General features: G+C 45.1%; 2 protein-coding genes across 2 annotated transcripts in view; both read left to right on the top strand.

The window, feature by feature from the left end:
• The window catches only part of col6a1 (collagen, type VI, alpha 1), a 20,489-nt gene extending 13,055 nt beyond the window's left edge, over positions 1 to 7,434 (top strand). The window contains exons 35-38 of the mRNA XM_088395529.1: positions 39 to 2,612; positions 2,749 to 2,979; positions 5,945 to 6,009; positions 7,357 to 7,434. Of these exons, the coding sequence (XP_088251655.1) occupies positions 39 to 643 (605 nt within the window). The 3' untranslated portion in view covers positions 644 to 2,612; positions 2,749 to 2,979; positions 5,945 to 6,009; positions 7,357 to 7,434. The remainder of the gene's footprint in view (positions 1 to 38; positions 2,613 to 2,748; positions 2,980 to 5,944; positions 6,010 to 7,356) is intronic.
• Positions 5,946 to 15,503, top strand: col6a2 (collagen, type VI, alpha 2). The gene is made up of 32 exons (XM_088395528.1): positions 5,946 to 6,009; positions 7,357 to 7,436; positions 7,542 to 7,642; positions 7,783 to 7,926; positions 8,002 to 8,364; positions 8,453 to 8,473; positions 8,542 to 8,607; positions 8,699 to 8,797; positions 8,881 to 8,907; positions 8,996 to 9,022; positions 9,105 to 9,149; positions 9,255 to 9,308; positions 9,387 to 9,449; positions 9,520 to 9,582; positions 9,663 to 9,716; positions 9,790 to 9,825; positions 9,900 to 9,962; positions 10,110 to 10,172; positions 10,237 to 10,299; positions 10,378 to 10,440; positions 10,524 to 10,574; positions 10,640 to 10,738; positions 10,804 to 10,866; positions 10,937 to 10,972; positions 11,044 to 11,089; positions 11,177 to 11,329; positions 11,388 to 11,482; positions 11,675 to 11,856; positions 11,946 to 12,124; positions 12,205 to 12,243; positions 13,804 to 14,147; positions 14,628 to 15,503. The coding sequence occupies exons 2-32, from the start codon at positions 7,370 to 7,372 to the stop codon at positions 14,892 to 14,894; spliced, it is 3,036 nt and encodes a 1,011-aa protein (XP_088251654.1). The 5' UTR covers positions 5,946 to 6,009; positions 7,357 to 7,369; the 3' UTR covers positions 14,895 to 15,503.
• Positions 15,504 to 15,573: the final 70 nt, after the last annotated feature.

Below are 15,573 nucleotides of genomic sequence, written 5' to 3' on the forward strand. Positions count from 1 at the left end.
GTTTCCTTGGTTGTCTACTAACTTGGCACGCGTTGCAGTCGCCTTCTCTCAAAGTCACGACATCCTGCTGATGATGGACAGCTCAGCTAGTGTGGGCCAGAAGAACTTTGACACCAGCAAGACCTTCGTGCAGCGCTTGGTGGAGCGCTTCCTGAACGCTAAGAGGGAGAGGGGTGTCAACGTGAGAGCGGCTGTGGGCCAGTACAGCCGCAACGCCCGCATGGAGCAAGGCCTGACCACAAACATGACCCTCCTGTCCCATCACATCAACGAGATGACGTTCCAAAACGACGGCACCAACGTGTTAGAGGCCATGGACTTTGCCATCAAGTCTCTCCCGAGCCGCGGCGACGCCAGCGGATACAAGAAGAAGGTGGTGCTGTTCTCGGACGGCAGGTCTCAGGCCGTCACCCAGGCCGTGCTGGAGAAGCGGGTTCGCGAGCTGGCCGACGCCGGTCTGGAGCTCTTTGTCATTGCGGTGGGCAGCCAAGTCAACGAGGTCAACCTGCGCACGCTGGTGAGCAGGGGACAGCGGGATGACATCAACTACGCTCAGCGCCACCTCTTCCGCGTGGCAGACTACCCCTCCCTGCTTCGCGGAGTCTTCTACCAAACCGTCTCCCGAAGAGTGTCCATGCCTTGAGCCCAGGAGAACAGGACCAGCGCTCTTCCATTTTTAGTCCCATTATGAATAGTCAGTCTCATTTACCATACACTGTTTTTTTTTTGTTTTTTTTTGTAAAGAATGTCACCAAGCAACTATGATTGTTTTCCAGTGGACTCCCAAATGTAGACCACCATAGGGCTGCATGAGGTTGGATCATTAACAGGAATGATGACTTCCATTTGGAGCCTGTCAGGCCTTAATCCGAATCACTTTGGTTTTTGGGCCATTGGAAATAATTTAACTCATTCACTGCCAATGACGGCTATCGAAGCCACAAATCCATTTGAACTGGGCTGGCAGTGAACGAGTTAAACATGCATCAAAACTTGCTGACATTTTGTCTGCCTTTCTGGATCAAAGTCAGTCCAAATATGTTTTAGGTTACTCCTGCTTGTCACTCAAGGACCACAGCTTTTGCCTTTGCCACCCAAAAATTCTCGCAAGTTTCGGCTCATCTTCATGCTTTGAGAGTATGTGTTGTTGACTAAACCTGAGAAAATGTGTCCAAACGTTTGACTGGTACCGTACGAGAACCAGCCGCAGATGTCAATTGAAAACAATTAAATTTCTAAAAATCTCATGATTCCTTATTTCTATTCATTCAAGACTGAAAATGGCATGCTGTCAGAGCACAAATTGAAACCTATTCCCGAGCTGAAATCTGCATTGGATTAACTAAAGCGGGAAACAGGATGTGACATCATACGGGAAGAAAAAAAAAAACGATCAGCCCTTCCTTCACCTGTGACTAATGAGAGCAGCTGGGCGCCACATGTGCCATCATACTAAACGAGTATGTATACATGTATGCCTTAACGTGTCCGAAATGTAAACGTACGCGTCGAGGTGCTTTCTTTCGACTCCTAACCTCGGCTAATTGTTCCATAAACAATTCTGCCCGGCCCACCGGTTCAAATGACAGAACGACACAAACCTGCTGTATAATTTCTGTACAGTTTGAGAGGACTCTGTCAAACACACACACATACATAAACACACCTTCGTATTTCATTCGTGAGTTAGGAAAACATCTGTCATTCTTGAAGGCTGGAAAAGAACCTACATCCAAAAAAAGGCCACCCACCGACTTGGTCACCTTTTATGTTATTGCCAACGGGTGGCACAGAGTCCCTGTACAGTTGTGGTACTATTAGTCTGTGTATCAGCCTTTACCTATGTCAAGAAGATTGTTCACCGCGGATAAACAACATCAGGAATGTCAAAAGTGCTTCTAAAATAAAGGTTGCTACACAAAAATGGGCCTGCTCAATGTGATTTATTCACGCTCACATCCGTTTTTAGAAAACATTTCAATTCCTTTAGATGGAGGGGAATTTCGAGAGATAAACCTCAAGTCAAAAACCCCGAAAATTATCTTTTAGACAAGAAAATGTTCTACGAGGGAGTCAAACAAGTTCAAAATCAAAGTTCAAGTTGTCATTTTATGTTGCATCACTCAAGATGTCAGCAAAGCTTGTGTGTTAAGGATTAAGACTTCAAAGTGTGCTTTGGTTTTTAGATTTGTGTCGCGACAAAATAGCACCACAAAGACAAAAAGTGTGATGACTGTTTAAACCAGAAATGGGGGGTTTTTTGCAATGTAGGAAAATGCCAGTCACTCGCGAGTGACGAAATGACTTTATATAATACCTCATAAATTCACAACTGAAGCCGATCAATTTCAACTCCATGGATACACAAAATAAAAAGCTTGTATTGATGTGTAAATCTAAAAGCCTGACACATGTTTTATCTTAAATGTTCACTTTTGGCCTACTGAACAATTCCAGTGGAAGCGTCTCACTGTGAGTTACTTTCCAGACTTGATTTGGAGCCACTGTTTTGATCACCGCTGCGCCTGCGCCTGCGCCTGCGCTTGGGTGTGCAAGTTGAATGAGTCTGCTTTTAGTTGGTGATATGGCAAAGATCCTCAGCATATAATCAGGTAATTCAGCATGTTTCAGTGCATTTGTGTGTCTCAATATTTGTTTAAGCTGGACTGTTCCTTTGAAATGTGTCTTGGCCCACAAGAGTATTTTCTGAGACTGCACTTCCTCCTTCCCCCTCCCTGTTTTCCAAAGCTGCCTTTCGGATTCCTCTCAGACCTCAGTGCAAGCGTCCAATGCGAGTGACACAAGTTGAGCGAGGAGGAGCGACGAGGTAACGACTCCCAGGTGCTTTGCCTCAACGCAAACCACATCTGGAGAAAGTGACATCAGGGATTCCGAAGAGAAACATGTTAGATGATCACAAGTTAGTGTCTGCTTGGACTAAACGTGAGCACCCAGGAGCTGCGCTGCAAAACATCTCAAGTCAGTACAGAGAACATACATGTTTTATTTCACTGTCAATGTCTGCATTCTGGTGCACATACATGTTTGATGGTCAAGTTTTGCATACGCATGGGTCTCAAAGTCCAGTCCTCGGGGGCCGCATTCCGACATGTTTTCCAAGTTCCCCTTGTGAAACACACCTGATTCAAGTGATCAGTTCATCCTCACGTTCTGCAGGAGCCTGATCATTGAATCAGGTGTGTTTAACGAGGGAGGGAAACTTGGAAAACATGGAGGAATGCCGCCCCCGAGACCCCTGGCATACAGTATGAAGTGAATTCGTAGTTCTTTGGAAAAAGCATAGTGATACTGGAACTGTTTATGATTCTGGGAACAATTATGCAAAGTGTACTGAAAAGTCTTCTTGGTCCATGTGAAAGAAATTGAGGAAAGGAAAAAAAAAAAGAAAGACTGAGAGAGCATTTGTGAGAACTAAGAGGGAGTGTAAAAGAGAGTCTGCTTTACTCTTATTTGGGGGAGAGGGTCATTCCTGCTTTATGAGTCACAGTTTTAAGAGGGACCAGAACACCCCCTCCAACACTTTATTCCGCCATCCCATGCACTTTGCTCCACTCCTCTTCTCTTTTTAAGGGAAAACTTTTCCATGGCTAAGACAGAGATGAGATTCACTGGTGAGCAGCTGGACTCCTCCTCTTTTTTTTCTTCTTCATACACTCTCCTCCTCCGTTTCCTCGGTAAAATGCTGCCAAAGATTTTGCCTCCAATTAGATAGGGACCCATAATCCGCTAAGATTTCCTGTCGTTGACATTTAGAAATTTACAAGAGTCACATTCTAAATTTGAGAGCCATTCGTAGAGTTCAGCTGGCATTGGCTCATTGTCCGTTCAAAGCCCCATTTACAATTGTACCATAAATCACCACCAGTGACAAGTCCAGATCTTGGTCCATGTTTCACTCCACTGCTTGGAATCCATGCTGACCACGTTGTAGATAAAGCATTGCAGGATGTTGTACTGCAACATGGCCTTGAACTATATTTGCACTTCAGAGGACGGATGGATGGATGAATGGACGGACGGATGGATAGACGAATGGATGGGATTTAATCCAATTCAAAAGGTCAATTTTATAGGAAACTTTTTTTTCCAAATTATAAAACTGAATCCAATTATAGTATGTAAGTAAATGATGACCAAAAGCGAAGTTCAGGCATCCATCAAAGTAAGCGACTGCAATTTAGTGACACCGTTGCTATATTTTGTGACTTTTCCAACCTCTTGAGCCTCTTTTTTTTTTTTGGGTGATGAGCAACAAATCTGGGGACTTTTCATCATGTTTTTGGAGACTTCTGAAGAAATGTGAACTCCCGGAAAATTCTCACCCCACCTTGTGAAAATAGCCCAATAATCCAGCATTACGCCACATGTCAAAATAGCTTTAAGCCTCTTTAGACTTAGTTCGTTTTGAGGTGACAATCCAGTCTCAAGGAAATGTGTCACTAGACACACCCTACCCCATTTAATTTCGCTGGGCCAATGGTGTGTAAAGATGACGGTACCATAACGACAAGGGGCGGAGGCAAGGAAACTGCTTCGGCTTGCAAAATTGGAGCCCATGTTATGTGCAAAGTTTTTCACCTCGCAGAGATATTATTTGGAATAATTGTAATATTCTAACTGGTTAAAACAAAAAGGTTTATATAAGGTAAATTGGATTGAAAATGACTTCGGAACATGTACAGTCGAATGCCCCAACGGGCAATTTAGAACGACTTCCTTGAAACCTCAGTTCATAGCCATTGGCTTGGTGCATTTAGCGTTTCTTTTGGCTATTTTATATTCCCGAAAAACAAATTGCGTGTGCGAAACATGATATGAAGAGCACTCAAATTAGCAAGCTAATGTTGTGTTCGACCTTCGTACTTCCACAGCCTTCATTCGTGTAACAGATGTGGACCAGCATTGAAGAGCCTTTGACCTCTGCGTTGTTGCTGGAGAACACATTAGTGGCTACAAGCCACTGCAAGCCCCTTTCCAAATTCAACTGGACAAATTGACATGATAGAACATGTGGCTGCTGCAGCTGCCACGGCAACCATCAAGTGAAGATGAGGTGCTGAAGTGTGTTAATCCACTTAAGAGGAGAACTCCCAGCATGTCTTCAAACACATACAAACCGACCGGCACATGAACGCGCACCTACACACGTCAAGACGGTAAAAAAAAAGGCTCAAGGACCGTCTGTCAGTGTTTACGCCGCGTATAAACCTCTCTAACGACGGCAAATAATTGCAAACAGACACTAGCAAGGGCGCTCTTTAGTCTGCGTTTCATCCTGTTTGGTTTTATTCACGTTCTCACCACATGTACTGTGATGAACCGCCTGGAAATAGTTTCAGTAAGATGACTTGGGGCTCTCGACTTTTTACTCCATGTCTTGTGAACATCACCAAATACCTGTGGAGTCGTCATCATTTTTGAGGCCCAAATGCATTCATGTGTGTTTGCGTCAGTGGTGCCAAAAGTACTCCCACTTTAAGTCGAAGTAAAGATACTGTTTTGCTTTGTGTCAACATCTAAAGAAGTTGTAAACAGAACATGCCTATTTGGACAGAGGCAGGAGTAGGAGAATGCAAACACTTGAAAATACAGAAACGTACTTTGGTACATCCTGCCACTGTTGTGTGTTGAAGGGTTAACACTCATCTGAAACTTTGGCACAATTCCTTTCCACAGTGGCCACTGTTACAATGGGCCTGTCGTGCGCGCACGCGCGCACACAGTGGTTCTTGCAGAGCCACGGCGCCCCCTAGCGGATGGTTGCTAACCTTTGCGCGCATACGGGAGGAGGGATCAGTGCTTTCGACTGGGGCTGGGCCGGGACAGGAGAGCGAACGGAGGCTCTTCTGCGGAGAGTAAACGGGTGTCCAGGACTTTATTTCCCGTTTCTTCCCCCATTTTTTGTCTGTGTACCCCCATTTAGGAAATGAGGAAATAATCCACACTGGACCAGGGGTGCACAACGTTTTGAAGTTGGAAATATTTCAGGTAAGTGGTGCTGCTTTTTGTTTTTGGTTTTCTTCCACAGTAACGTGCATTTCTATTTCTACTCATCTGTTCCTTTCTTCATCTGGCTCATTTTTGCTTTTATGTGTTTAAAGATGAGTTTAGTTGTGTCAGAACAAAAGTTGATGTGCAAGGTAATTGAATCCCACAAAGTCTTTAATTCTTTCATTTTGTTGCTAAAATCGCTTCATATACGTTTGCTTTTTTTTTTCAAGATTGAGTTAAAAACGCGTCACTTTCCCGGCCAGGCAGTGTGTCCAGAGTTGGAACATCTGCACGAGCAACTTCTCGGCATCCTTTTACTTTTCATCCGCTAGAGGGAGACATAATTGATCCTCCGATGCGGAATTTTGACGAGACCCAAAACGAGGCGTGAAACGTGAATCTAGTTGACTGGACATGTGGGGGTTATTTCTTAATTTATTCATTTATTTGCCGTCTTCAGGTGGGCATTGCTTGGAATGTTCCGTGTGATTGCCGGTTAGCTTCACAGTTCGGAGGTTTGGGTTTTCAATCTGGACTTGCAATGTGCGGTTTGCCTGCATAACATTAACTTGCATGTTAATTGAATTCAAGAGGCTAAATTGTCCACCGTGTGAATAGTTCACGGAAGAGTGAATTTGCCCTCTGATTGACTGACTCCCGCCCAGATATAGGTTGGGATTGGCTGCAGATCACCTGCTGGTGGGAAAATGGCTTGTATTGGTGGATAGACATCTTGCCAAAACTGACGTGTTCGGGACTGTCAGAGTTACAGCAGTATAGAACAGAAGAACCCCCAACTAGTGGATTGGTAGGGGTATCCGGCCCAATCGCAAGCATTTCCCAGCTCTGACAAAATGAAACGTTAAAAGTAGCCCTCGTATCATCTTTTCATGCGATACATAGCCAGACGTTTGTGAGTCTGCTTTGACGCCATGTCGGAAATGTTCAAACCCAAAGTTCACTCCTTGCATCATGTGACGTCACGGCTCGTCAAACCCCATCATGTTTGTTTCTTGGCATCAGAAGCAGCAAGCTGTACTAGTGGTTTGCACGTCTGAGAGTTTCTGACTTCAAGCCATCCTGTGGAGACTTTTGGTGTTCTCCCAATGCTTAGAAAGTTCTTTTTCCCAAACGCTCGGGCTTTCTCCCAAAATCCACGGGCACGCACGTGAGGTTCATTGAACACCTCAAATTTTCCATGTAAGCGTGAATGTTTGTTGCTCTATAAGGGCCCTGACTGGAGATCATTCCAGGACGTACCCTCTCACCTAAATAACGAGGATATGTGTAACAGAAAAAATGATTGTCTTCATTTCCTTGGTGCATGGCTGTGTGTGTTAACAGAACGGACAAGAAGATGGAAGGGTTAAAGGTCATTGCGCTGTGCCTTATTTTTGGAACCCTGAGTAACGGCCAATGCCAGAGTAAGTGGATGTTTATCTGAACATCTACAGATCCTCATAATCTTATTTTATCTTATCTTATCATCTTGATAACATCCGTGTCCGCCCTTCTTCTACTTTTTCCAGAGAAGAGAGAATGCCCTATTGATGTGTACTTTACCATTGACACATCTGAGACCATCGCCCTGCAAGAGTCTCCCCCTGGATCACTTGTGGAGAGCATTAAGGTTCGTTTTTAATCGCAACTCTAGCATGAAAAGTCAATCATTGTCCCCCATTGACATTTTCCCATCCAAAGGACAGGAGCGATACAATTTAGCCTTACAAATAATATCTTGGTGTATTGTTCTGCTTCTTTCCATTGTAGCGGTTCAGTGAGCAATTTGCAGATCGTTTAGAAGCGGCCGAACTTCGAGGTGCTGTTCAAATCAATTGGAATATCGGTGGGCTGCACTTTTCCCAGCGCCAGCAAGTGTTCAGCCGCCTCGGATCCAAGACGGATTTCATCTCGGTAAGTTTCACCGGCAGCCTTTGATGAAGATGGGATATCTTGGGTTTCTTTTCTCTGACATTTGACTGTTGCCAGGGTGTCAGGGGAATTCGTTACCTGGGCAAGGGCACCTACACAGACTGCGCCATCACCAACATGACCATGGAAATGCTGCGCTCACCCTCATACCCCACCGCCCTGAGATTTGCCGTGGTCATCACCGATGGCCATGTGACCGGGAACCCCTGCGGGGGAATCAAAGTGGCGGCAGAAAGGGCGCGTGACGAGGGCATCGGTATTTTTGTGGTGGCGGCTTCCAAGAATATCGATGAGACCGGGCTGAGGGATATTGCCAACGCTCCAGCTGCAGTCTACAGGAGGGACTTCTTGGCTGTTGATCTGAGCTCTGGAAGACCTGTCATCCAGACGGACACCATTGACCGCATCATTAAGACCATGGTGACTCAAACGCAAAGCTACAAACGTAGGCACACATTGAGTCAACTGTTTCTTATAACAACTTGTTTCGTCTGTATTTTTTCCACAGAAACATCAAGCTTTTGTGGAGGTGAGACAAAACACCCTCAAGACTTTCCAGAATGCAACTTGAATGATTTTTCTCTCCATCTCCTACAGTGCTATCAAGTGTCTTGCCTGGAGACAGAAGGGCCACCAGGTCCAAAAGGCCATCGAGGCCAGAAAGTGAGATTCTCATACACACACACACACACACACACACTTTTTGCATTGTTTGTTGTGCAACTTTTCCACTGGCAACTTATTTTCACCGCAGGGTGCTAAAGGAGACAACGGTGATCCAGGTCCAAAAGGTCAGAGAGGTCGCCCAGGTGACCCAGGTATCGAGGGGCCCATCGGTCAGCCTGGTATTAAAGTAAGACCAATCTCCAAGGGCATTTGCAGGAGGAGCATGTGAATTTTGCTCTGATTCTCTGCTTTTCATTTACTTCTGTGTAGGGAGAATCAGGACTTAAAGGCGAGAAGGTGAGAGGCTTCGGTCTTAATCCGGTAGAAATTGGGGAGCAAAGAAAGATCATGCCAAGTGACGGTGAATGACTTTTTTTGTCCACAGGGAGAGTTGGGGACCCAAGGGAAAAAGGTACACCTCTCTTCTTCTTAAATATCATCAGGATTCAGTGTGATCATTTGTTTTCTTCATGGCATCTTTTTCTTATCATCAGGGTGTAGCTGGAATCCCAGGGCGCAATGGAACAGATGGACAGAAGGTAAAGAATATCATTTAACGTCAACACCTTTTGATTCTCCAAACAGTTTGCAACAGTGATGTTTTTGTTCCACTGTTTGATGTTCTATTTGTGATTTGCTTACAGGGTAAAATTGGACGGATAGGCGCTCCTGGCTGCAAAGGAGACCCCGGAGACCGAGTACGACAAAGATATGATCAACCAAACCGTGAACAAGCGTGTTTTGGCACACTTTGAAAATATTGTTTACACTCGCAGGGTTCTGATGGTCATCCGGGAGATGTCGGTGAACGTGGTCTTCCTGGAACTGCTGGAGATAAGGTAAACAAAGAAAACTTCAAGGAAATCAAGTGTATCATCTATCACTCTTGTCGGAATTATCTGCCTGCAGGGAGATCCTGGACGTCCTGGAAGATCTGGTCCACCTGGATTTGCTGGCGAAGGTGGACCTAAGGTGACGAGGACGATGAAAGCTCACATCATCGGTTAACTTTTAAATCACTTGGAATGATGGAGGACGATTGTGGTTTACAGGGAGAAAGGGGAAGTCCCGGATCGCCCGGTTTACCTGGACTCAAAGGATCTGCTGTAAGATGATGAAAAAATGACCCAAGAAATCTCCCATTCTTTCACATTTACTCATCTGTGCCTTGTTTTTTAGGGCACCCCAGGACTTCCTGGATCAAGAGGAGAGCCTGTAAGAACAATTCAATAATTGGCTTTCTTTCTGTTTTCGAGTTGGTTTGGATTTGGGCTGTGTTTGTGTACCAGGGGAGGCGAGGAGATTATGGACCAAAGGGTACTCAAGGACCAGATGGAGTCCAAGGGGACAAGGTATGATTTAGTATACTTTCTCAAAACCACCTTTTAAGTCTGTTTTTATGGCGAGAAATCTGAAGGAACCAGAAGCTAATTGAACTAAGTTGTTGTTTACTGTTGTGAAAGTGTCTCTTGTGTTTTTGGACTGTTCTTTATATTTAGGGTGAAATGGGATCAGAGGGCTTGAGGGGTCCTCCAGGTGAATCAGGAAACAAAGGCGCAAAGGTAAGAGGACATTCTCAAATCTGTTTAAAGGAGAGCAATTCTAAATCACCTCTCATCCAAACAGGGGGACAATGGTCTTCCAGGCCCCAGAGGACCACCAGGTACACCAGGAGAGCAAGGACGAAATGTAACTCAAATGTTTGATTTGGGAATATCAACCAAAGCTGTAGTTTTGAACATAAACTCTAGTTTCTTTTCATCGTAGGGCACACGAGGTGACCCTGGTGATGCTGGACCAAGAGGTGATCCAGGACAAGTTGGACCAAAGGTGGATGTCTTCTATCTATCTGTCTTCATCGTATATGATGTAACGTGATGAGTGTTTTAATTGCTTCTTTCACATCCATTCAGGGAGACCACGGAAGACCTGGTTTCAGTTATCCCGGACCAAGAGGACCATCGGTACCAACAACTAGTTTACATCCACGCTTGAGCTGTGCCACAACAGTTGACGGCTTTTTTTGTAGGGTGAGAGAGGAGAGAAGGGAAATCGTGGACCTCGTGGCGGCAGAGGAGATTGTGGTCCCAAGGGTGATCCCGGACAAAAAGGAACCCCAGGAGAGCCAGTAAGCGTCACTTGTTTGTCACGTCGAGTCTTTGGATTGTGCAGGTGTAACTTCTTTTTCAACAGGGTGAACCAGGACATCAGGGTGAGCCTGGACCTCGAGGACTTCGAGGAGAAATTGGGCGTGATGTAAGTAAAGAAAAACTGCGTCAAGCTAATTTAAGGGCCTCATCTGATTAAGTCATTGTTTCTTCTTCAGGGAGATCCTGGTCCTGAGGGTGACCCTGGCCTCACTGTAAGATGATTGTTTTTCTCGCATCCATTCAAATACGGCACACCTGATTTGATGATCATCTCTTCCCGCAGGAATGTGATGTCATGAATTACATCAGGGAAACATGCGGCTGCTGCGGTGAGCCTCCATTTCTATCGATGATGTCATCTGAGTCAACGTCACGTGACTCACATCCTTATCGATTGTGTGTGTTTCTGCTTGCAGATTGTGAAAAACGATGCGGTGCTCTGGACATTGTGTTTGTGATTGATAGCTCCGAGTCAGTTGGCCTGACCAACTTCACTTTGGAGAAAAACTTTGTCATCAACACTATCAACCGACTCGGATCCCTGGCCAAAGACCCTCAGTCAGAAACAGGTATGGGAATACTTTGTCAGCTCAAGCTTCAGCGCTCTCAACTTGATTTTCTTTCCAGGTACAAGAGTGGGAGTCGTTCAGTACAGTCACAGCGGAACTTTCCAGGCCATCCGGCTCGACGATTCCAAAATCGATTCTCTCTCTTCGTTCAAGGTCGATTGTTGTATCTTTGACATTTTGCTGTTGTGTCATCATCACCGCGTCACTTGCCAGAATTGTAACTTAAGCACAACGATAAGTTTGATGTTGATTACTAACCTAGTTCTGCTCTGTAGACCCGAATCACTTGTTGGATGTTTTATATTCAATGATAATTAAGTGAAATTAAAATTGAATTAAATTCAGGACGCAGTGAAGCGCATGGAGTGGATCGCTGGAGGAACATGGACTCCATCTGCTCTGAAGTACGCCTACGACAATCTGATCAGAGACAGCCGTCGAGCCAAAGCCAACGTCACCGTGGTGGTCATCACCGACGGACGCTTCGACCCCAGAGATGATGATTCATTGCTCACCTACCTCTGCAGGTACCTACCACCTGGAAAGTCACATCAGCCTCCAGGTCAAGCGACACTGAGCTAATGCTTTATCGGGGCGTCCACTTGTTTGTTTGCAGCGATCCCAGCGTCGATGTCAGCGCCATCGGTATTGGAGACATGTTTGATCAGATTGAAGAGAATGAAATTCTCAAGAGTATAGCCTGCCAGAGGGATGGAAGGGTGCTGGGCATGAGGCGTTTTGCCGACCTTGTGGCAGAGGAATTCATTGACAAGATTGAGACAGTCCTCTGCCCAGGTACGTGGACATAAACAAGGACGCAAAACGTTTGTAACAAACGTAGATCCTGGTTAATTCGGTGTTTGTCTTTCATTCAGATCCTGTTATTGTATGCCCGGACCTGCCATGTAAGACAGGTAAGCTTTTGGAAGGTTTTACAACTTGGAGAAATGACCTTTGTCAATCTGGTACTTGCATTACAGTATGTGTCCGTCCGTCCGTCCGTCTCTTTGTCTTTCCAAATTGCGTTACTAGTCCATCTCGTTGCTGTTCTCGTAATCGATTACCGTTTCAAACAAACGTGAGTCTGTACAATGGTGATACTATATTGCTTTTAGTATTTGAACTTAAAGGTGAACAAAATAAGGTTCCACAAAGTTTTTTCTCCTCATGCGCCAAACAAACCAAACATTTTATGTATCGTCCAAACATCAACCTATAAAATAAGTCAAATTGACCCCAAATCTCTCCTTGTAAAATGTAATTAGCATTTCTGAGTAGAAAAACTTTGCTAGGTTTTTCTGGGTGAATTTCACTCGCCAGTTTTTACAGTGTAAAAACAGAAAAACTTTGCCCGCGTCGCGTGGTGTTGGTGGGACGCCGCCCGCAATGTTATTCCGCCCCCTTGTTGCAGGAGGGCGCTTCACTTCACGGCAAGGCCCTCCCGCATGGAGGCCATTAGCCAAGGAAGGCACCCCCTCATTGGTCCCGACCTCTTTGGAGGGTGTCGCCGGCCTTCTGAAGCAACTGGGCAAGGAACAATATGGTGTTGGCGTGGCAACCATGGCATACACAGCCCAACGAGCAAAAGTGGCCAAGGGGACAGACAGGCAGCAGTGGACCCAGCTGTTCATCGACTCCTTCAAATATGTCTATGGAGACATCACGGGAGACCCTGAGAAAGCTATAGGGCTCTGCTAATGCTAATATGCTAACCCTGCTACCTCACAAATATGCTTAATGCTGGACTTGGAGATCTTAACACCACTGCACCTTTTATGTCGTGCAATATAAATACCATTATGCGGGTCATTTTGGTTATTGGCTAGATATGGCAGGCAGGCTTCCCAAAAGCAAAACAAAGAATTCAAAGTACTTTACCAGGGACTGTGTCCAGGGAACTTAAATGATGACGCATGATGGATGTCATCCATTTGTTGGGAGAAAAGTTGTATGGAGCCATTGATGCTTCTCCTGTGGAAGGTAGTTTTGTGATGAGGCCTTATTTCCATCGTGAATCACTGGCTTGCGGAAATGACCTCATATAATTAGACATTTTGCACATATCCATGGTTCCGTGATCAGCCACAAAGGTCAACTTACACACAATGTTGTGTATGAATCAGATGTCTGGCGTTGTGTTGATTAATTTCTCTTGGGATGTAATGATGGTGCCTTGAGCTTTTTAAGAGACTTAAAACCAGCTATGGTTTGCATATGTGCATGTTTTGCTGCATGTGGCTTGGCTTGGAGCAGAATAACTTGGACAATTGATGACTTTCATCTCAGTTGTTGCTGTCACACCAGCTCAGTGACTGCAACTTGCAAATATGAATTTTGTAAAGAACATATGTTATATATTGGAACTGAATAAATTGGCATAGAAAGCAAATGGAATGGTTTCCTGCTGAATTGGACTTTGCAGTCATTGCAATCAAAGGCTCACTTGATATATGTTTTTCTTGGGGTTGTTCCAGAACCTGCTGTGGCCAGCTGTGTGCAGCGGCCATTGGATGTGGTGTTCCTCTTGGACGGCTCCGAGCGGATGGGACTGGAGAACCACCGGCGGGCCAAGGAATTCATCGACAATGTGGCTCGTCGCCTCACCCTGGCAGATGGCCCATCGGATGAGAGGAGCGCTCGTTTTGCCTTGGTGCAGTACGGCAGCCCGACAGAACAGCGAGTCGAGTTCCCACTCACGCACAATCTGACAGTGATCTCTGATTCGCTGGCGAGAGTAACCTACATGGACTCTTCCTCGGCTCTGGGCAACGCAATCATCCACGCTGTCAACAATGTGGTTTATCGATCAGGCGCTCAGGTAAACACAACGCACACTCACGTCGGAGGAATGAGTAGCCTATGCTCTCGTGTCTGCCTCGAGAAAAGTTCCTGGTTATTTCACGACAGTGACTCCAGTCCAGAATGCTAACAAATTGTGAACCCAACCCAAACATTAAATGACCGCAACTCCTCTTGGCCTGGAAAAATATGGTTCAGGTTCGGTCATTCTTTCCTCCCATGACAACAATTCTGCTCCCTTTGGTGGGAAATGAATGAAAATCTCATCCGCTTACTATCACAGCCTGAAAGAAGCCCATTCTAACTTCACAGAAAATGTTATAATCACCCATAAAAATGAATTTGAGGTTGTCCATTTGTAGCTTCTTTTATGCAGACATATTAATCTCCAAAGATTGCTCGATAGAATTTCTTTTCAAGATGGATACCAGTATGAATACTTGATATCAGTAGCCAACCATCCCTAATGTTGACAATTCATCATCTGCGTGTGTTGCAGGGCAACCGCTTAGCTCGTCGGAACGCTGAGCTGGCCTTTGTGTTCATCACCGATGGCATTACGTCCAGCGAGCAGCTGGAGGAGGGCGTGTCCTCAATGAAGCGAGCCGAGGGCGTTCCTACGGTGATCGCCCTGGGAAGTGACACCGATGAGGAGGTGCTGCGGAAAGTGGCGCTCGGTGACATGTCGTCCATCTTTAGAGGCGACGACTACGCCATTTTGAACAAGCCGTCTTTCTTTGAGCGTTTTGTCCGCTGGATATGCTAGTGAGGAACTGCACTGCTCTCTCTACGCCATAGAATTAGAATTGGTAGAACGAAAGAAGGAGCTTTCCTTCAGCGTACACACGGACACAAAAGCACCAACCAAATCTCTACGTATGAGCATGATCATTATCGAATGTAAAGCACTGATGCAGCTTGATATGGGTGGAGATTGTTTTACCCTGCCCAAAAAAGGAACGACCCTTTAAGTTAGGCCAATCTTCTGTCACTAGTTTCTATTCTATTAATTCTAAATCTATGGTAAGCTATCCAACCTTAAGAAACTACTCATCAAAGATTTGTATAATATGCATTTGTATGAACCGAAATGTTTGGAGGTTTTTCTTTTTCTCTCGCACTGTTGTCACAAAGTCAGTGTTTATACATGAAAAGTGCTAAAGCAGAGAAAAAGACAAAGCCATTTGTACTTCTGATGACTTTTTTTTTTATGATTTACATTATAAGAAGCTGTACAATACTTTGTCAGGGGAATTAAAACAATCTCTCATATCCCACTTAAATGCCACAGGAACAGACGATACACGCTCATGCAAATCTGAAAATTGCCACAATATCTGTAAACGTGAAATCCAAATAAAGTCAAATGTGGTGACTCCCACTGTCTTCTTTTGTGTTTAAAAATGCATGTTTTGTGTGACCCGCGTTATTTGGGTGAAGTCAGT

The sequence above is a fragment of the Syngnathus floridae genome, chromosome 14 (genome assembly GCF_059516105.1).
Source record: "Syngnathus floridae isolate MCC-2025c chromosome 14, RoL_Sflo_1.0, whole genome shotgun sequence".
Classification (NCBI taxonomy): Eukaryota; Metazoa; Chordata; class Actinopteri; order Syngnathiformes; family Syngnathidae; genus Syngnathus; species Syngnathus floridae.